Below are 22,409 nucleotides of genomic sequence, written 5' to 3'. Positions count from 1 at the left end.
TTAAACCATACCCAAAAATTATATTGCTTTAATACAACACATCACATGCAAATGGTCTAAACAATCATTAAAAAATCAGATTGTCATATAGAATAAAAAGGTAAAATACAACTCTCTGCAGTCTACAGAAAACACACTTTAAGAACAAAGACAGCAGTACAATGAATCTGACATGACTTTCCTATCTTTTTTATGATTAAATGACCAATGTAACCCCACATCATGTACAATCACAATAATGGGATCCTAAGTGGAAAATGTTAAAATTATTTTATGTGTGTGTGTCGAATTACACCCTACTGTCATGTATATCAGTAAAGAAATATTAAATAAATGAAAAATTAAGTAAAGAGAACAAAGATAGGTTAAAGCAGAAGATGGCAAAAGATACACTTAACAAAACCTGATAAATGGGGCTGGGGATGTGGCTCAAGCGGTAGCACGCTCGCCTGGCATGCGTGCGGCCCAGGTTCGATCCTCAGCACCACATACAAACAAAGATGTTATGTTGTGTCCGCCGAGAACTAAAATAAATGAATATTGAAAAAAAAAAAAAACCTGATAAATGAAAGCAAGAGGACTGGGGTTGTGGCTCACAGGTAGAGCGCTTGCCTAGGTTCGATTCTCAGCGCCACATAAAAATAAATGAATAAAATAAAAGTACTATGTTCATCTATTTAAAAGAAAGAAAGAAAGAAAGAAAGAAAGAAAGAGTGACGATTTTAATATCAGAGTAGAATTCAGGACAAGAAATATCAGACATAAAAGAAATCATTTAATGATGATAAAAGGGTCAGTCAACCAAAAAAAACTGATTTTATATTAATAACACAACTTAAAAAAACCTGGAGCAAATACAACAAAAAGTTAGAAATGAAAGGGAAAACATTTACATCCACAAATATAGTTGGAGATTTCAACTCTCATGTCTCAATAAGTAACAGAGCAGGTAGACAGGAAATTAGTAAGGATATAGAAGATTTAGAGAACAACCTAACTGACATTTATAAGGCAGTCCACCCAACAACAGAACACTTTCTTTTGCAGTGCACATGGAATATTCAGAGAGAGAGACTGCAGATAGCAAACAACTTCCAACAGATTTCAAAAGATTAAAACCACACAAAATATATTTGGGGAATCAAACAGAAAGCCAATGACTAAAATACCCATAAAATACAGCAAACATTTGATAATTACACAATATATTTTTTTTAAAAGAGAGAGAGAGACAATTTTAATATTCATTTTTTTAGTTTTCGGCGGACACAACATCTTTGTTTGTATATGGTGCTGAGGATCAAACCCAGCTGGCACGCATGCCAGGTGAGCGCGCTACCGCTTGAGCCACATCCCCAGCCCAACACACAATGTATTTTTAAATAACCAATAGATTAAAAAACTGAAACACATTTACTATTCAGTTTCACAGTTCCACTTCTCAGGATTTACTTGAGATAAGGAAAACCAAGGGCGCCCAAAGACTCTGCGTAAATGTTCAGAGCAGCTTCATTCCTGATGGCCCAGCATTATAAATCACCAAAGTTTGTGATTCCTTTAATCCGTAAGTATTAGTATATGGGAAGGAACTATTGATAAATGGAACATGGATGAGTCTCAACACACATTGTGTCAAGTGAAGAACACAAACATTCCATTCCATTTATATCAAATTATCAGACTGGTAAAACAAAAAGAAGTAGAATGTAGATCAACACAAACTCATGCTGGTATTAACAAGGAGAAATCACAGACTTTGGGGAACTGAAAAGTTTCTGTGAACTCTGGGAAGATGGGAAAGAAGTTACATGGGTGTAGATATTAGTATAATTCGTTGAACTATAGGAACCCCTTCTTGTATTCAAATTATACTTTAAGTTTATTTTATTCAAGTTTGTTTGTTAGCAACACTAATAAGATTTTATAAGGAGGGTGCTCAGGAGAACAGATATATGTCAGTTCTTCATGATTCAGAAAATTTTTCGTGGTAAACGGGTGTTGAAAATGGATCTTGAAAAAGGGAAAAGAGACATGATATTGGTGCACATGAGATAGGACCAGTCAGCAATGCTTATTTATCACAAAGAATATTTTATCCAAAGACAAGTTAACTTTTTAAATCACATGTCATAAAATTCTAGATTTCCAGTTTTCGGGAGAAACATAGGCTGCAATCAGGCCAGAGTTTGACTGGGTACTTGACAGCTGGCCACTGCAGCTACCACCTTTGCAAAGGACACGTTTTTCCAGCTCAGGACAGACCATGTCACTCTATGGCCAACAAGAGCACTGCTACCCCAGCCCTTACCTGCTCATTGCCAGCAGGTCATCAGAGGAGTTGGGGCTCCTGTTTGCACAGAATCACTTGGGCTTAAAAACTTGTCATACAAGAAAAAGGACTCGAACTCTTTAGATAAACATTGAAAGGATGTGGATGACCCTTTTCTTTGTTACTTCTCCAGGTTAACTCTCCATTCATCCTCCATTCCTAAGCAGGCAAAGACTGCAGTTCTGGGGACTTGGGGTCTTGGGCTCCAGACATGGAAGTGACCAGAAGACTCACAAGATGTCTTCATAGGAGCTGTGAGGGAAGAGAAAGGGAGACACCATTCAGGAAACAGGAACAGGGGATGGAGGAGAGAGGAGGAGAGAGGAGGAGGGAAGGAACAGATGGAAGGGGAGACTCACCGGTGTCTCCTGATCCAATAGAAGCCTAGAATGAGCACAAAGAACAGCACCAGGCAAGCCAGTACCACCAGGATGACCAAGCCCACAGAGGTGTGGCTCCCACCTGCAGGGGACACAGGACCATGTATCAAGTTCCCTGGTCTAGCACATGTGAGGGACCAGGTGCTGCCTTTTTCCTCCCCCTATTTAGAGCATCAACTTCTATTCCTCAGAAGTTTAGACTCCCCACCTTTTCACAGGGTCTAGGCACCTCCACTACAGTTCATTTCACTATATAATAATGTAGTGTACAGGTGAAGCTGTGTAGCCAGGCAGACCTGAATCGATATCCAGCTCTTCCACCTTCTGTGAGACTCTGGGTAGTTAACCTATCTCAGCCTCAATTTCCTCATTTGTAAAATAGAATAACAGTAACTGCTTCAAAGGAGAGTGGTGATGCTCAGGTAAAGCACTGGATACAGAGTGGACAGGCCCCCACCCAGGAAGCACTCAGTAAACCACAGCTCTCCTTGTTAACCTGCTTTTCGTAAGTCCCTGATCCCCATTCTGCTGGGAAATGAATCTTCCCAGATGCTGTTTTCATTTTATATGCAGTGCTGCTGGTTGAATCCTAGAATCTGGGACAAACCACTGAGCTGCATCTCTAGCCTTTACTTTTTGAGACAAGGTCTCCCTAATTTGGCTAGTCTAGCAAACTACTTGGAATTCTCCTGCATCAGCCTCCCCAGCAGCTGGGAATACAGATGAGTGCTGTCATGCCCAGCTTCCAGGGATTCATTATTTGCCAACAACTTCCAGATCTCTAAGATTATCAATCCCATTTCATCTTGTATTAACACATCGGATCTCAGTCCTATTTTCCTCTTTACTGTGTCTGGAATCCATCCTTCTAGCCCTCCTAGTTGGTGTGCCAATTTCATCCTTCACAGTCGCTCCCTCTATGCTTGAGAACCACCGGCCTCCATTTCCAACACAGCCCCAGCCCTTTCTCACCCCAGTAGAGGACGAGGTCCTGCCCTCCTAGGCTGCTGTGCTTCACCCTGCAGGCCAGGCCAGCCAGCTCCCCAGCTGCCACATCCAGGGTTGCTCGGAGATACCACGTCTCATCACCATTGGGCAGGATGTCACCTCTCTGAGTGCCCTGCTGCTCCTGTTCCCCTCGCATCCACATCACCCACACGGGCTTTGGGTAGAAGCCAGACACGTGGCACACCGGCAGCAAACGGCCAGGCCCAGGACTGGGGCCACTGGACAGCCAGGCCTCGGGCTTCACTGTATCCAATAAGGGATGAGGAAACCATAAGGTAAGAACTCTGCATCAGAGGTCCCAGGCCTCCTCCAAGGTTCATGCTCCCCAAAGGTCCACTTCTGGAGGTGGAGTCTCCAAGTAGCTTTGATCCCTTTGTGTCACCTTGCCCAGGAGACCCATGCCTCATCTCCTTCCCCTCCCCTGATCCCAGTGCCCTATAAATGCCTCACCTCCTACTCTAACACCCTGAGCTCAGCTGGAGCACACAGCATGTCTCAAACATGGTCTGAATCAATTCTGACCCACAGATTTGATTTAATTCAACTCATGGAACCCAGCAGGTACTCAGTGACACTGGGTGATATGAACAAATACCCTCATGCCTTATCCATCCCCTATGTCTTGATCTTTGTCTGATGCTTAAAGGAAAGCAAACCCTGGGATGGAAAAACCTACTTGAAGCTTAAAAGTAGGATAGATGGAGAGGACAGAAGGCTGACCTTGCTTCTCCAGTTCTGACTTCCCTGTCTCTAGGAGGCCATTCACATATTGGGGGCAGATGTCATTGAGGAGCCACTGCACTGTTTCCTTTGTCCCTTCGTCCTGGTTGAGCACTTTGATGACCAAATCTACCCTCTGGGGGGCCTGTGGGGCAGGCTCCCAAGCAGTTCCCTGGAAACTCAGGATATATTCTCCTTGATATGCTACATGGAGAAAGTGTTCTGAGACGTTCCCAGGGTGCACCTCACAGCCACCAGACAGCTGCAGCTCCATGGGATCTGTGGAGAGAAACGTGCAAAACTCAAATGAGCTTTAAAGGACTGAAAGGGAAGAAGGACAAGAGACTGGTACTGGGGTTACACGGGGGACCCACAGTGGAAGGAAATGAGAGTGGGTGGCCTGATGCCTGAAACTGGGGCCCAGCCAGGCAGAAGTGCAAGTCCTCAGAGGGGGAGAAAGCAGACAACCTCATCCCCTCTCCCAGCAGGACTTCCATGCCCATTCTCACACTGTGGCGCCTGCCCTGGATCCATCCGCTCAACTCACACTCTAAGGACAGCATTTTGGCGAATTCCTGTATGTCCCTGGTGAAGCTGCTTCGAAAAACCCGAAATATATTCTGCAGGTGGACCCACTGCTGGCTGCTGAAGGTGCCCTGGGCCCAGGGCTTCACAAAGCTGATGGTGTCCGAGGCATTGCTCCAAGTGTGCGTCTGCAGCTCCCCCAACAGGATCAAGGCGTCAGTGCGCATCCAGCTGCTGTTAGTGAAGGAGGAGATCTGGAGATAGCGGAAGAGGACACTCCTTCGCAGGACTGGGAACAAGGAAGACTGGGTGAGTACAGGAATGGCCCACGGGGCAGAGAGCACAGGGAGAGGAAGGAACAACAGCAGATGGTGAGTCCAGGAGGGTCAGCTGGGGTGCGCTGACCCTGAGCCTTACCGCGTCGGGAGCCAGAGACCCCGCAATCTCTGGTGCATCTGTGCCCTCAGGGCTCCGCGGCCCAGGGCTCATCCCAGCGCCCTGGGGAGCCTTTCCCTAAGTCCCAAGCCCGCGCCCTCTCTCCGCCCTTTAGCGCCAGTACGCGGGCACCCTGGGCCACTCACCATCAGAGCTTCCCCACGCCTGGGGGATCACCCACAACAGCAGGAACCACATACACCCCATGCCTTGGAGTCTGGGATCTTGCGGGCTCCGCCCTTCCCAAGGCGCTGCCCTCCACGCCACGCCCCCAGCAGCCTCTTGCGCTGCGCTTTCGGGGGGACCACAGCCAAGTCCCATGTGCAGCTCAGGCAGTCGCCCCGCTCCTGCTGGGGTGCGCTTCACTGTTCTGCTAGACTGTCCCCCTCGCCCCTAGCGGTTCCATCTGCAAGGAGTCCTGAAGCTGTGGCTCACTTCACTGGGTTTCACAACCAACTCACTTTCCCAGGATCTGTCTCAATGCAGAAGGAATATGAAATAGCACATGCGAAATTTTACAACTGTTATCTAACTGTTAAAAGAGGACATTAAGTGCATCTGTGTTACGACTGCGATAGTGCCAATATATATATATGAAAGAATTTGGTTTGGCGGTGAGGGTCGCCAGGTGGAGAGACTATGGGTGATTTTGATTTGTTTTACACTTTTAAGTCTTCCAAAAAAAATCTACAAGTGAATCTGTTACATTGTCCATAAACTACCACATTAAAAACAATTTTCTCAGTGTCCTGAGGTAGAAGACAGGATAGGTAGAAAGGAGACAGGGGATAAAAATCAAGAGTGGCCTGGATTTAAGGTTCAGATTTAAAGTCCACTTTCACGTGGATTAAAAGTGCAAAGTCTCTTTCACCTACTCTGATTACAAACAGCACTGTTCCAGCAGTTGTTAGTCCTTACCCCCAGGTCCTTAAATAACTTCTTTCCTGACCTGGACCCACAAGAAAAAAACAGGTCTGAGAAATGCCTTTGCTCAACAAGTAGATATTCTTACAACTCATACATTGAGAATTGATTACATCATCTATATGTCATACTCTGCATCAAACCCTCAATGTTACACCAATGTAGTAATATTTAAGTTCACATGCAGAACAATGAAGCCCCCCCTGGGGGGGGAGGTGGGGGGGATTGCAAAAAGTGATTTTTCTTCAAAAATAAATCAGAAAAGAAAATGACGCCTACTGGGTAATTGTTAATCCTTCCACTTACTGTCACAAAGCAGGACTAAACCACCCTCTTAGATCATGTCCCTGTACTACAGATGTTTCATATATAAATACTCCTGGCTGAGATATATCTAGCACATTCTTCACCAGCACCTATACTCTACCCTGTCAGAGTGTGTACTGCTTTCTTTCTCACAATAAAATCAAGGGCTTGGGATGTGGGTCAAACGGTAACACGCTCTCCTGGCATGCACGGAGTGCTGGGTTGGATCCTCAGCACCACTTAAAAATAAGATAAAGATGTTATGTCCACTGAAAACTAAAAAAATAAAATTAAAATTAAATAAAGTCAATCTGTGCCGTCCTTCAACTCTATTTTGCCATGACATCAAGGAACCTCAGACATCAAGGAACCTCAGGACCTGCGTCACTTTCTTTTGGGGCCCCTCCTCAGGACCCACATCCTTGTGAGAGTATATCAAGGGAATTGCATTAGGTTGACTAAGATTCTTTCGAGTGCACATATCCCATGTCATTTTTTTTTGCATGTCACTTTATTGTGTTTCCCAGATAACAGCTTTGTAAAAATTGCACATTTATGGCAAGCTTGCACGGATCAATCAGCCCCTTTTTTCCACCAGCTCCCATGATCATAAGTAGTTTTAAGCAATTAAGTAATTTCAATTAATCGGTGTACATTTTAGACACACAATATTGCACACTTAATGAATTATAGTGCAGTATAAAGATAAGAAACCAAAAAATGTGCGTGACTCCCTTCGTAGCACTATTCACTTGATCACAATGCTCTGGAACCCAAAGAGCAATATTCCTGGTCATGCCAGTTCCCCTGCATTGCCCTCCACCTCTCACCCCTCCTGCCTGTCCTCTCTACCTACTGGCTTCCTCTCCTGCCTTCCTGCTCCCTCCCTCTCCTAATATGAGCCTCTGTTCTAAAGACAAGACATAAGATTCAAATGTTTCTGTGAACCTGGAGGGACAAATACCCACTTCTCACAATGAAAACAAGAAATTGTGACAGACACAGTGGCTTGGAGTCCTGATCCCCTGGACAGTGATTCCTTCTTTAATCAGTCAGAGCCTCAGCAGCATCCTGACACCCCTCTCCCCCATCTTTTGACCCACCCACTACCAGCGAGGCTCCACATTACATAGCTCTTAAATGGCTCTCTTTCTCCACCTTCCACCTTCATCACCACCCTAATGTTTTGCCGAGTCCCTGGAAATAGCTGTCTTCGGTAGGAGAGCAAAAATCAATGGCATGGCCTACAAGAGCACGTGGCCCTACCCTGCTCAACCTTTGAACATCATCTTGCACCCCAGTCTCTCTTCATGATGATACGCTTTCAGTTTTTCTCATATGCACAGAATCTTCCTGCCAAAAGCCTCTGCACAAAGAGTTCACTCAGTTTGGGGAACTTGGTCCCCTCTGCTCCCCTCACCACTTCCTGGGCCTAGTTTTTTCCACTCTGACCTCTGGCTCTGAGGTCACTTTCTCAGGGGAGTCTTCTGAGCCTCCCAGACTGTGAACAAAGGCAGGAGAACTAGGCCAGCCCCACCTGCACTCCTTGCACACTAACTTGCTTTGCAAACCTTTCCTCCCAGCACCTGCAGAGCCTGTCATTATAGAAACATTCATGTGTGTGTCTCTTTCTGTGTGCTCTTGTCAGTGGAGGGACAGCACATGTAAGGATCACATCTCCTGGCTCCACTTCCTCCCATCTGACCACATGAATACTTCCCTTCCTCCCGTACCCCTGTGTCCCTAGAGAACAAGCATCTGCCCCTCACCCTGAGCTGGGATCCTGGAGATCGCCCTAACCCACCTAGCTTACTATAACGAATGTCCCAAAACAGTTTGAAAGAACACAGAAAACTTATCTGTGTAACAAATAGAGGACTAAGTGATTAAGTAAAAGTTCAAAATAGCCCAAATTGTGGATGGGAAGGAAACTGTGGGCAGAGACGTGAAAAGAAAAGCGGTTGTGTGGATCATGGTACAACACCTAACTTCATTCTCCAAATTTACGAGCTCCATTTAAAAACTTGAAGAGTTCTATTTAATTTATCTGTATGTCAAACTTTTGATGCAAAAATTCTCTCATATGTAAAGACAAGAATGTGGGTTGTTTTTGTTTTTATTTGGTTTGGTTGTTCTTGTTTTGCTTTGTTTTGTTGGGTTTTTTTTAATAAATAATTCCTAGCTGCATAACCTCAGATCCAGTTATGGCTATTTGGACTTATGGAAATTTTTTTTCCAAAGGTAGGTTGAGTCAGACACTTTTTGGCTATTACAACTTCCACAACTTTCTTCTGAAACCTGGGAGATGCAGTATCACCATCTATCCTAGCTGGCAAGCTAATGCTGGGTTCACAAAATCTGACTATTCCAATAACTTAAGAAAACTGACAAAGAAAGCACGCAGACACACAGAAGTACCTTTTCAAAGTCCAAGATGGCTCTCTGACCTTATGGTCCGTGGAAAGAGAGAGAGCCACTGGAATTTTTTATTCTTATATAGGGGACACACAAGGGGAGGGCCCATGGAACATTCTATCTTCAAAAGGGCAAAGGGGTAGGATTATAAAGGAACAGGTGAGTATAACTCAACCCCCAGGGGTGACTGGTGATGCCTACTCCTGGAGCCATGCCCTGTTATCCAAACTGAAGTAACACCCACGTGACTGCAACCTGGGACTACCCTGCCAGACTGAATGCAATAATTGTTCAGAACCCATACATTAGGACGTAAAGGCGTCTGCATCCAGGCCAGCTCCCGACAATGCAGTAATTTGTTACCTTGAAATAATCTCTGGTTTTAAAAGTTGTATTAACCTGTATTAATAATACATATTAATGGAGTTCAGTATGATACTATCACAAATGCAAACAGCATGCCCTGACTATCCAAGCTCCATTCAGCCCCTTCCCCCCACACACTCCATTCCCAACCTCTACTAATCACTATTTTACCTTCATGTTAAAGTATTTTACTTTCCACCTGTGAAAGAGAATTTGCACTACTTGTCTTTCTATACCTGAGCTTGTTTTGCTTGATGTGACTTCCTCCAGTTCCTTCCATTTCACTGCAAATGACAGGATCCCATTCTTATTTATGGTTGAACAATACTCCATTGTATGTGTAGCACATTTTCCCATCCTTTCTTCTACTGATGGACAAGTAGGCTAATTCCACATGTTAGCCACTATGCGTGTTGCTGCAATAATCATGAGTATGCAGGTAACTCTTTGGTATGTCTATTTCATTTCCTTTGGATATATACCCAGGAATGGGATAACTAAATCGTATGGTAGATCTAGTTTTAGTGTTTGGATGAAATGCCATACTGTTTTCTATAGTAGCTATTCTAATTTACATTTCCATCAACAGTGAATAAAAGTTTGTTTTTCTCAACATCCTTGCCAGCATTTATTTATTTATTTATTTATTTGTTTGTTTGTTTGTTTGTTTGTTTGTTTTTGGATGTAGCCATTCTGAGAGGAGGTTGTGTTATAATTTTTATTTGCATTTTTCTGATGGATCATGTTATTGAGCATAGTTTTGACCATTTACATGTCTTCTTTTGAGAAGTATCTATTAAGATCATTTGTTCTTTTTTTAACTGAATTACCACGTCAATATTAATGAATCTCACTATTTTCTTTCAATGGCTGCCCATTGTCCTGTGGTTTGCCTGATAACAGAGATTGCTAGTTGCCTCCCCAAATACATTAGTTATAAAATTCATTTTTTCAAAACTAAGATTTTATCTCATTCCAGTCACAATGGCAAATATTAAGAATACAAGTAACAATAAATGTTGGCGAGGAAGTTGGGCGAAAGTTACACTCACTCATTGCTGGTGGAACTGCAAACTGCAAACTGTGAGTGTTGCGACTGTCATGGAAAGCAGTATGGAGATTCCTCAGAAAACTTGGAATGGAACCACCATTTGACCTAGCTATCCCACTCCCTGGTTAGTAACCAAAGGACTTAAAATCAGTATACTACAGTGTCACAGCCACACCAATGTTAATAGCAGCTCATTTCACAATAGGTAAACTATAGAAACCAACCTAGATGCCCTTCAACAGATGAATGGATAAAGAAACTGTGGTATATATACATGCTGGAATATTGCTCAGCCTTAAAGAAGAATGAAATTATGGCATTTTCAGGTAAACGCATGGAACCATATAATATCATGCTAAGCTAAATAAGCAAATTCCAAAAAACAAAGAATAAATGTTTTATCTGATATGTGGTTTCTTCTTTATAATAAAGGGTGAATGGACTAGGGAAAAATAGAGGTACTTTGGATTAGCCAGAGAGAAGTGAAGGGAGTGGAGGGGTAAGGGATAGGAATGATAGTAGAATGAATCAGACATTATTACCTATGTGCATACATGATTACATGACGAGTGTGATTCCACATCATGTACAACCAGAAGAATGAGAAGCTATTTTCCATTTATGTATGATGTGTCAAAATGTGTTCTATTTTCATGTATAACCAATTAGAACAAATTTTTAAAATGGAAAAAAAAATATATAAATAAAACCTCATTTTGGGATCAGCATATTATCACCAAATTAAATATTATATATCCCAGCCCCTCCTGAGATAGATATTGGCCTATGACTATTTCAGACCAAAAGCATGTTTGCGCTGTTTGTGTCCCACTTCTAATAACTCACATTAAAAGTGGAAATGGAGTGATCTTTCATGCTAGCAAAAGCCCTCATGATGGATTAAACTTCATGTTGAGGCATAACTGTAACTAACAGAGCACTGAGCTTGAAGAAGCCTGGCTCCCTAGAAAGCCCATGGAACTAGCCTTTGAGTACCACCTCTGGACTGCGATTATGTGTATGAAAGAGAAACTCAGTATTTTTAAGATCCTGTTATTAAAGAGAAACTTAGTATTTTTAAGATCCTGTTATTGGTCCGTTTCTGATGTAATTAGGACTAGGTGCAGAAACACCACCTAGTCCTAATTAATGCCTATTTCCATTATTTTTGCCACTATAAAACACATGCATACGTGCATACCCAAAGAGTTGCAACATTCATCTTTGGACATATATCCTCAAATTCTGGTACTTTACCTTCAATATGATGTGTTTCCAAATATACAAGTTTTTCAGCTGAGGGATCAGAGAATTTTGCCAAATAGCTTTCCGAATTCCTGTTTAAAAAGCCATGTATTAATGTATTATCCCTCTTCAGTATTGTCAATTTAATAAATTAAAATGAACATCCCACTTACATTTTAATTTTCAAAATACCATCACTGCTAATGAGGATGATCATCTTACCTTATGTTTATTAGCCATTTGGGATTTTTCTGCATGAGTTTTCTTTTCATTCTTTGTCCATTTCTTGTTTTCAGTTTGCATTTTGTCTTATAAGTTTGTAAGAAACCATGTCACTGATAAGATTAACTAGCACTGTCATTTCCAGTATAGATATTTTTGCCCGATCTATAGTTGAGTTATACCATCTATTGCTTTTCATTTTTGCATTTTTAAAAATACATTTATAAATTTTATAGAATAGGTTCTGAGTTCCTATTTTGGAATGTGTGTATTATATGTGTACTTGGAACTTTCAAGTCTTTAATACATCTGGAATTACTTATATTTACACTATAATGTAAGAGTTCCTATATTGCTTCATTTTTTGTTCTTGTTGTTCTTGTTGTTGATGTTGTTTTGTTTTGGTACTACGGATTGAACTCAGGGGCACTCAACCACTGAGCCACATCTCCAGCCCTATATTTGGTATTTTATTTAGAGACAGGGTCTCACTGAGTTGCTTAGCACCTGGCTTTTGCTGAGGCTGGCTTTGAACTCTTGATCCTCCTGTCTCAGCTTCCCAAGCCACTGGGATTACAGGCATTTTCTATCATTCATGGCCATTTTCTTTTTTATAAATTAATATTTTATTGTTGTATACAATCACATATCATTTTGGTGGGTATTTAGTCTCCATACTTCATTCTTTGTAAAAGTAGAAGGTTTAATTTTGATTATTTTAATGGAAATAAAACTTATTTTTTCTCTATTTTTAGTTAGGTATAAGTACTTATTTGAGGATATTGATGATTTTATATATAAAGCATACATAGTAAACACACACAAAAGATTATTTTACAGACCTTAACAACATACGGATGCTGCCCTGAGTTTTATTTTAGAAACTGTCATGACATTATTTGAACTACATAACATTAAAATCTCTTTACATAAAAGCAATGATTTCCTTACTATGTAAAGAGCTTCTAAAAATGAATAAAAATAAGGTGGATAAACAACATAAAAGAGTTGAAACAACTGAAATAAATAAGACTAACATGCAACCCAATGGAAAATGTTAGAAGGCAAGAAAAGGGTTCACATAAAAGCAATACTTTGGTTAATAAATGCATGTCAAAATGTTCAACCTATGTTAAATCAAGAACCAATATAGTATGTTAACCTATCACTTAAAATTTAAAGGACATTTTCATAGGACCTACATTTCATTTGCCCTCAGATTAAAATAAACATTTCAGATAGCTCAAAAGTTGGTCTCAATGCATTTCATAAAGAGGACAATGTGGGGAGCCACTCTGAATGACCCACACCCTCCAGTCCTGAAGCAGGAGGCTCTGGCCAGTCATTACATTACATGGTGACTTGGGTGTTGCCCAGCTCGTGTGTGTTCAGGTGTAGGTGTCACCCTGGGGTTGAGTTACACTCACCTGTCCATTGTAACCCTGCCCCTTGCGGCCTTTTCTGGATGAAACTTTCTAAGAAAGAGCGTTCTCCACCCATAAAAGCCCACTTCTGAACGTGCTCGCTCTCTCCCGCTAGGCTCTCTTGCTGACTTTCTCTTGCTCTCCCTTTTGGGGACCCTGAGGCCCAGAGTGGAGAAGCCGTCCTGAAGCTTTCATAAAGGTAATTTGTGTCGGTGTTTTATTTGGTGTCCCTGCAAATTCACACGATCCACCCTAAGTTCAGCTGCCCGTGCAGGTTGGGGACGGCAGTACAAGTGTTTTCCCCTTTCTTTTCTTTTATCTTCAGGATGTGATTTTTCTCTTTGGCTTCTTCACGTTTTCTCTCCAGATACAGTGTTAGCTATGTCTGCAACAAATTTCTGCCACACATTGTTGAAAACAAGCTTTTGAAGGATATGTATGCAGCTTCACAGAAGAAAAGTTCCATGCGTGTGAATTATAAAGGCATTTGTCATTAAGCCCTTAGGTTTAAGTGCTGTATTTTCAATTATCAACATTCTTAGAAAAGAGCTGCCCAGATGAATTGTGAAAGCTATTATTTGCTCCCAAGCACCAGCCAACCAGGGAACAAAGAGAGGAGTAGGAATGGGGTGGAGGCGTTTCGATGAGTTAGGTTCTCATTTTAAATAAATTTTAATTATTAAAAATATTTTTACCTTGTCCATGGAATTAACCAATGTTGCCTTTTTTAACTTGATCATAAAATTTTAGATATCAATAGTCATGCTTCTTAGTGACCATTGTCATGGATTATCACATTTAATTCTTGTTATAATTATATGACATAGTAGCTATAACCATTCCTAACTCACAGGTGAAGAATTTAGCACATAAAGACTTTATCCAAAATCATATGCCTAGTAAGTGGCAAAACTTTCATTCAATTCTGGGCAGTCATTTTGAAGTCCAGTTTCTTACATGTGCTTCTATTCCATGTATAAATTCTTGCTGTACCCAGAAAATAATTTTGTTTGTCCTTATAGTGTGGACCATGTGCGTTTCCATAAAGTTAGCGGATTTGCTTTCTTGGAACCAACTGCCCTTCTGGGTGAAGCTGGTATTCAGTGAAGTGTATTGAGGGCGAAGGGTGCCTGCCCAGTGTTTTTCTCTCCTCCAAGCTCTCCGGGTGGACCTGCTCCAAATACTTCTCTAGTTGGACATAATCCACAATGTTCTCCTTCATCTCAGCTTCTACAATGCTTGTCATCCCAAATCATCAAGAAACATTCCCTGTAAAAGTCAAGAGTAGGCCCAGTCCAGCGATGCCATTAGAGGTTCGGCTAAGACCAGAGGGAAAAGTTCTGCCCTTGCCGTGACCTCTTCAGAGATGCTTTCTGCAGGGCCTCAGAATATACAATGAAATCAATGGCGGAGGGAGGTACAGGCAGCTCCATGTGGGCAGAGCTTCCAACATTGCTTCATTTTCTAGCTGGATACCCAGCTCAGCTGTTTATTATTCTTTGCAGTTATATGAAATCACCTCTAATACACAGATTAATTCTCACTGTGCCAAGATCCATTTCTTTTCTAATCTTTTTATTACATAATATTGGGGTTTATTTTGACATAATTATACAGCATGGAATATAATTTGCTGCAAATCAGTCCCCAGTATTTCCCCTTTACCTCTGCTCCTCCGTCCCCTGTTCCCCTCCTCTACTCTACTGGTCTTCCATCTATTATAGATTTTTATTAGTGAATTATAGGTGGGTATGTAAAGGTGAAAATCACTCTGGTATACTCCCTCGTGTACATAGGAGAGTTGGGTGAGTTTCATTCCACCATTCTTCACAGTTTCTGTCCCTCCTCCCTCCCTCTCCTCCATCCCCTATCTCTACTCCACTTTTCTTTCTTCTGTTTTCATAGGATCTGCATCCCTTTTTCCCCCTTATTTTGGTCTGCATATGACAGAGAACAGTTAACCCCTGACTCTATGGATCTGGATTATTTCACTTAGCCTGATCCTCTCCGGTTCCATTCATTTACTGGCAAATACCAGAACTGTGTACATATATCACATTTTTTTTTTTGAGAGAGAGAGAGAGAATTTTTAATTTTTTTTTTTTTTTAGTTTTCGGCAGACACAACAACAACATCTTTGTTTGTATGTGGTGCTGAGGATCAAACCCCGGCCGCACGCATGCCAGGCGAGCGCACTACCGCTTGACCCACATCCCCAGCCCAATATATCACATTTTCTTAATCCTTTCATCTGCTGAGAGGCATTTGGGCTGGTTCCACAACCTGGCTAGTGTGGATTGTGCTGCTGTAAACCTTGATGTGGCTGTGTCCCTGTCGTGGGATGATCTTAGATTTTTTTGAATATATGCCAATGAGTGGGTCAGATCTGTTTCTTAGTATTATATTTTACTCCTCAATTCTTTTATTTGTCCATTTCTATCTTATTACCAAAACATTTTGATAAATTTGCCTCTGGATTTAGGTATTGAATGGCAGAGTAGAATCGGGCTCACAATGTGTCTGGGAAGTCTTTCACAGAAGGAAATGTCCACTGAAGTGGAGTTCATCTCTGCTTCTCCCAGTGGGGGGTGCTGTGGGTCCCTCTGCCTCCGCAGCTGCTCTCAGTCCAAAACAAGGGTGTTTCTCATGTATCCCCAAGGTCACAAGGAAACTTCAACTGTCACATTTCTATACCCGCTCACCACCTTGTTTAGGATTAGGCCACAAAAACTACATAATCTGGGTCAGGTTCCCTTTGAACATGGTGGTAAGAAACCAACTCAACTTCTCGCTTCTCCTTTATGGCCTTTGGTCCTTTCAATTCTGAAACACAGCACAAAACATGTAAATTTTCAAACACTAAAAACTTCATTAGGAGTCAAATTCACACTTTTAAGTGGAAATTTCTCCAGGGTAGAGCCCTAGTCTCACCAAGCTATTCTGCTGATTGGACCACGCTCTGGTATTATTGATGAAATGAAGAATCTATAGATACAGGCCCAATATTTAACTTCCCACTTTCCTCCCTTTCTAATTATTTTCCTGTAACTAACAGAAATTAATCTCAGAAAGTTCTAACAAGGCTGCCTGGATCCTCTGTTTCTCCCATCTGTAAACTCCTGTATGTCCACTTCTGAGTTATAAATTCCCTCTATTGTCATCTCTCAAACTGAGATTATTAGAGGCCCTAGGAGTTTCAGAATTCAGCATTAAATCCTAAATCCATCTCAAGACTTCAAATAAGTCCCACACAAACACAGCAATTGTTTCAAAGCACACTGGCTCCAGTATTAGGGGTTTTAATTTATCCAAGATGCAGTCATATACTGTAATATGATGTTTAGCAATCCCACAAAAATCCCACAGGTAATGAACATAATTATTAGACCAAAAGTTGAATGTGCAAGAAGGATCAGTTTATTTTCCATCAGTTAACCTGGTTAAGAGCTGTCCGTGGGCTATGTGTGGACTGTCGCACATCACAGCCTAGTGAATAGGAGAATCTGGTTTGGGAACTTCAGTGGACATTTCCTCCGTGAAAGACTTCCCAGACACATTGTGAGCCCGATTCTGCTCTGCCTGGTCCCACACAGCACCAGAGATGGGGTGACCTGCTATAGCCACACATCACCTCTGAGATGGAAGTGATCTGCCAAGATGCCGATCAACCTGCTGACTGCAAGACACCATAAAGCAAACTCCATCCCTGAAATCTTACCTTGCCTTTGATGTCCCCCCTGATAAACCAAAGGAGCCATTTTCTAGTTTTCAAGCTCCAGCTCCTGTGGGAACTGGACCTATCAGGGATCCATCTTTAAAACCATCTTTTCTGACTCTTTGTCTTTCATTCTTCATGAATTATTCTAGACTTCAATTTCTTAGAGGCTTATCCCTCAAAGCAGTCATGAATTCTCTGGTGAGGAGCTGGCCACCCCACGATATAACCTAATTTCTAATTCTGAGTATCATGGTACATAAGGTGGGAAAAATGTAACTTTAGCTTTTCCTACTTTCTTCCCCCAATCCAGTCCCTAGAGTTCTAACTCTCATAGTTTGGCCCATGGCACTCATTCATGAAGCCATACAGACTACAGGTGAAGTGTCCACGTTACTTCCCACACAGCCTCTTCATTCCCAGTGTTCTTTCTGGAATTTCTGTGCCACAATTATGAGTCGAGTTGTCTGGGGAAGGCTCTCCATCATCTGCTGGCCAGTCATACCATATAGTCATTCTCTCTAGGATCTCCCTGTTAGAGATAAGGGAAACATCCTCCTTCTGTTCTTAGAACCCAAAACATCTCTTTCCCAACTACAAAAAACAAACTAGTCTGCAAAAATTATTTCCCACTTCCTGTTTCTTCAAGACTTTCTGTCCATGCCATTATGTCCCATGTTCACTGCTTAGAGAAGCACTTGAAAAAAATAACAAAATGACTGGGAAGCTATCTCTGTTTTCTCTCCTGCCACAATCTTCCCCTGAAGCAAAGAGAAACGTGTAGTTAACATTCATGAATAAAGGGAAGGAAAGAGAAAATTCAAGAAATAAAAGCATGTGCGAAAATGTCAAAATATTATCTAGCAACATGACTTTAGAATTTTTCAGAAGCGCAGGCACTAAAAATTAAATAATAAATAAACCAAGGAAATACAAACCAACAAAAATGAAAACGGCCAACCTCCCAGGGCCTCTTTGATGAATAGCTGATCTGATGTCCAGTCCACTTAACTCAAAACATAGGAGAATTATGAACAGTGAGCACCACACTTGCTTGCTTCCCTGTTTGTAAAAACCAAACATCTGCATTTAGTTTCTGCAAAAAGACAAAAAATGTTCAAAAGGCATCCAGGAACTTCTGGTGATCCAGTCCAGAGTCAGTGAATCCATTATGTTACTAAAGTATTAAGTAACCAGAGAAGAAATTGAATTTTCTCCAAAAACAGTTATTTGAAGGCTGTGTTGGTCAGCTCTTTGTCTGTGTGACTACAATAACTAACAAGAACAACTTAGACAAGAAAAGTATATTTTGAGCTCATGGTTTCAGAGGTTCGCTCCACGCTCTGATGATTCCATTGTTAGGGGCCTGAGATGAGGTGGAACATCACAGAAGAATGATGCAGGGGAGAAAAGCTGTGGGCTGTGGAGAGAGCCAGGCTGAGAGAGGCCACCAGCACTGCCATGGGCAAGGACAAAGGGGCACAGCAGGCTGAGCCATTTGGATGTCTCATCTCCGTCCCTTGTGCCCAAGATGCAAAGGTGAAATTGCACGACTTGATTGCCCAGCTGGGTTTCAAGATTTGTTTTGGTCCCATCCCTTCTTTCTCAGGCCCTATTCCTCCCTTTTGGAATGGGCACATTTACTCTGGGCCGTTATGTTGGGATTGATGTGATTTGCTCTTGACCATTACAGGGACTCACAGCCATGAGTTTCCCTGAGTCTCAAATAAGACTTGGGACTTGGACTTTGGGGAAATGCTGGAACTGTTAAGACTATGGGGACTCTTGGAGACGGACTAATGAATTTTGTGTTGTGAGATGGGCATATGCTTTTGGGGACCAGGGATGAAAAGTTACAGTTGTATATAAGGTGTCCCTCAAAAGCTCTTGAGTTAATGTGGGAATATACAAAGGTGAAATGATTGGACTGTGAGAGCTCTAACCTAATGAGTGTGAGTTTGCCATGGCCCCTTACCCCCTCCCTCTCTGCTTCCTGTCCCTTCCTTCAGCTGAGCTGCTCTTCTCCACCACCTCCTCTGGCCTTGATGCTCTGCCTCACTTCCGGCCCAGATTCATGGAGTTAGTCAACCATGGACGGAACCTCTGCAGCCATAAGCCTACCATAAACGTTTCCTCCTTTTGTCAGGTACTTTGATCAGAGCTATGAAAAGCTGACAAATGCAAATACTTTTTAAAATACATAATTTTTGTGAGGTTTCTACAACCTTGAGCAGCTTCTGGCTTTGAAGTATCCTTTGCTCCTTCCTTGTTTGACTTTTCTTTTCTGCCTTTCATTGTCATCTGTCAATTGGAGTATTTTGGCAGATGCTTGGGGAAAGTTACCTGACTCCTTCTCAGTTTTGATGAACTGAACTTTTCTTGTGGCCTTTCACCATTGCTCTTTACAGACTGTTCGTCACTGACACCATGTTGTTAGTTCATTGTTCACCTTCATGTCCTCTGGGTCCTTTATTTTCACATATGACACATCTATCTCCTTTTCATTTCTGTCAAGCACATCAAGGAAGAATGTCAATGTTTACCCTGTATTGTAAAGATAAGCCACTAAAGATTTTAATACTGGCAGCACCATGTCTGTTTGTTAAAGGTAATCTCTTATTATTATCATTAGCTGGTAAGGAAGGATATGAAATAAGGGGACAGGTTTTTATTGTCATCTTCATTCACCAAATTCTTTAGGAATCAGTCAATGTCATCTCCTTGGAGACTGCAGGATTTCAGAGAGCTTAACATTGAATCAAGGGGCTGGGGATGTGGCTCAAGCGGTAGCGCACTCGCCTGGCATGCGTGCGGCCCGGGTTCGATCCTCAGCACCACATACAAACAAAGATGTTGTGTCCGCCAGAAACTAAAAAAATAAATAAATAAATATTTAAAAAAATTCTCTCTCTCTCTCTCTCTTTAAAAAAAAAAAAAAAAACATTGAATCAATAAAAAGATTTCCACATCTTGGGGTCCTGTAGTTCAGGATGAGACAAAAATAAATGTAAAAAATATATAAATATAAAAACTAAAATGTAGTGTTGAAATTATGGATGAAACTTTTTATCTCATCATGAAAGATTAACTTGTATGGAGCATTTAGTAAAATACTAAAAAAATGATTTGTGGACGTTAGTCAACAATAGTATGTTGAAACTAGTGTTTCCAAACATTGGGAAAAACAGAAAGTGAAGACTGTGAGCCAAATACAGGAAAATAATCCAGATAATCCTATGACTTTCTTCATCTTTCCCTTGGGAATAATTTTCAAATCAACTCACAAAGAAAGAGAACCCTGCCAGAGGCTAGTTACTCTCACTAAGTTGAAGAGACAAAGATTTAGGTCCAGAGTCTCAGAGAGCTAGGTATAGTGTCAAGTGGTCTAACATGTTTGCATCAGGGGCCTAAAAGCAAGAAGCTCACCAAAACACTCTCTCTCTTTCTCTCTCTCTCTCTCTCTCTCTCTCACACACACACACACAGAGAGAGAGAGAGAGAGAGAGAGAGAGAGAGAGAGAGAGAAACAGTGAAATTAACTTGATAAACAACAGTGATAAAGAGAAAATTTTTGAAGCATCCAGGGTAAAATATATATGTGGGGAGGAGATGAGAACAGTTTGTAAGTAACAATGCAAGCCAGAAGTCAGATGAATGACATCTTAAAATTGCTTTTAAAAACTATCAAACTAGGATTCAATACCCACCAAATATCTTTCAAAAATTAAGATGAAAATCAAAGTATTTCAAAAGTAAAAACTGAATGAATTTGCTGCCAGCACAAGTACACTATGAGAAATATAAAAGGAATTTCCTCTGCTTGAAAGAAAAGGAAGCTAGAGGAAATCCTGGATCTACAGAAAACAATGAAGAGTGTCAGAAATGTTAAATGCATCAGTAAACATTAAATATTTTTTCTTATTTTTTTAATCTACTTTAAATGTAACTATAAAGAGCAAAAACCAATGACCAAGGGGATCCAAGATGGCAAGCTAGAGGAGGCTGCATTCTGTGTCACTCTGTGACCTGGGATTCTAGTAGTGGAAATGTTGCTTCTCTGAAAGTTATTAGAGGACCCCCAACAGCTGCTCCTGCACAGGAATCCCAGCCTCCAAGCCCATGCAAGTCTCCAGATCTCAGCATTAGCACAGGACTCTGGGCCAATTGCCCACACAGGTCCACTGGCCACCATGCCCCAACAAGGCCACCAGCCATCACCCACCAATGTGGAGCTCCCTCAGTAGCCTCCATCTTGGGACACTGCAACCAATGCCATAGTCCCCTACACAAGATAGCCTGCACCTGGGGACACAGGACAGGGTCTGGAGACAGCCGCCAGTCACAACACTGCATGCCACAGTGCTGCATCTCTGAACACACCACCCAATGCTACCACCTGGCCCAACCCAACCCAACACCCCATCTCTGAAAGCAGCCACCTCCATCTTGGGACACCTTTTTTTCCACCTTTAATTGGGGCAAATCCCAGCTTGAAATGTCTTCTGGGACCCTAGAAGCAATATCAAGGTACCTATAGTCCCCAACACCCCCCCTCCCACAGCCACTAACAGCCACTAACTGGGCACAGTACTTACAGCTACTCGGCTGGTCCATAGCTCACAAAGCCTGGCCCTGAACTGCCCAATATAAAACAGCTCTCCACAATGGGTGTGCATCCCCTACAGCACAGCCCACAAGACCTCTGGAGACATAGGTTCCTGGTTGGGAAGTAGAAAGGGAGAGGGTGAGTGAGATACAGTTTAGAGACTAAATAAGAGACCAGGAATTGTGAGGCCTACAGGTGACATAAGGAGATAAGATCAGGCACCCACATCACATGAGCAGGCCCCAAAGAAGATCCTGGGGTGCAGTGTCCATCAGGAACTGGCAAGTGCTAAACCCTACCTCCAGGAGCTGTGCCCCCAAGACCAACCCTCCCACCCTAATAACCTGAGGATGGAGATACCAACAAACAACAGACAGCCCCACCTATTGGATGAGAAGGGAAGCAGAAAGACACTGAACTCCAACAGGAAAAAAAAAAAATGTGTTTTTCTTTGATATTTTTTTCTTTTCTTTTTTTAAAATTCTTTTCTCTCCCTCTTCTCACTCCCTCACATCCCCAATATTTTTTAAACCAAGTACTTTTCATGAATTAGGCTACTGAGGACTGGGATGTTTGAATAGTAGATTACAGTTGTATTGTATACTCTTGTATATCCTTTTTTCTAACTTTTTTTATGTTTCTTAATTCTTATATGTGTTTGTTTTTTGTACTCTCTCTATTGTCTTCCCACTTACTTGTCTCCCCCAAATCACTTTCTCTCTTTTCTCCTGCTACTAG

General features: G+C 41.8%; 1 protein-coding gene across 2 annotated transcripts; it reads right to left on the bottom strand.

The window, feature by feature from the left end:
* Nucleotides 1-5,785, bottom strand: LOC124082605 (antigen-presenting glycoprotein CD1d). Of its 2 annotated transcripts, XM_046429071.2 has the most exons (6): nucleotides 5,544-5,777; nucleotides 4,985-5,251; nucleotides 4,438-4,716; nucleotides 3,682-3,960; nucleotides 2,689-2,791; nucleotides 1-2,581 (listed from the first exon to the last, which is right to left on the bottom strand). In XM_046429071.2, exons 1-6 carry the CDS (start codon nucleotides 5,716-5,718, stop codon nucleotides 2,560-2,562), a joined length of 1,125 nt encoding a protein of 374 aa, XP_046285027.1. In that variant the 5' UTR covers nucleotides 5,719-5,777; the 3' UTR covers nucleotides 1-2,559. The 2 variants fall into 2 exon arrangements, with proteins under 2 accessions (XP_046285027.1, XP_046285028.1); XM_046429072.2 differs by lacking the exon at nucleotides 3,682-3,960 and having other exon boundaries at nucleotides 5,544-5,785.
* Nucleotides 5,786-22,409: the final 16,624 nt, after the last annotated feature.

The sequence above is a fragment of the Marmota monax genome, unplaced genomic scaffold (genome assembly GCF_021218885.2).
Source record: "Marmota monax isolate L192 unplaced genomic scaffold, Marmota_monax_Labrador192_F-V1.1 WCK01_AAM20220418_F8-fsc00145, whole genome shotgun sequence".
Taxonomy (NCBI): domain Eukaryota; kingdom Metazoa; phylum Chordata; class Mammalia; order Rodentia; family Sciuridae; genus Marmota; species Marmota monax.
The sequence above is the reverse complement of the archived record's forward strand: the minus strand, read 5'-3'. Positions and strand labels throughout refer to the sequence as shown.

Bases quoted from the DNA above. Each gene is read 5' to 3' on its own strand.
- LOC124082605 (XM_046429071.2), bottom strand. From the start codon at position 5,718: ATGGGACTTGGCTGTGGTCCCCCCGAAAGCGCAGCGCAAGAGGCTGCT. The intron at 3,961-4,437 runs GTCAGCCTTCTG...TATTGGATACAG, and splicing joins GTCAGAACTGGAGAAGCAAG to TGAAGCCCGAGGCCTGGCTG. The intron at 2,792-3,681 runs GTGAGAAAGGGC...TGTCCCCTGCAG, and splicing joins GGACCTCGTCCTCTACTGGG to GTGGGAGCCACACCTCTGTG.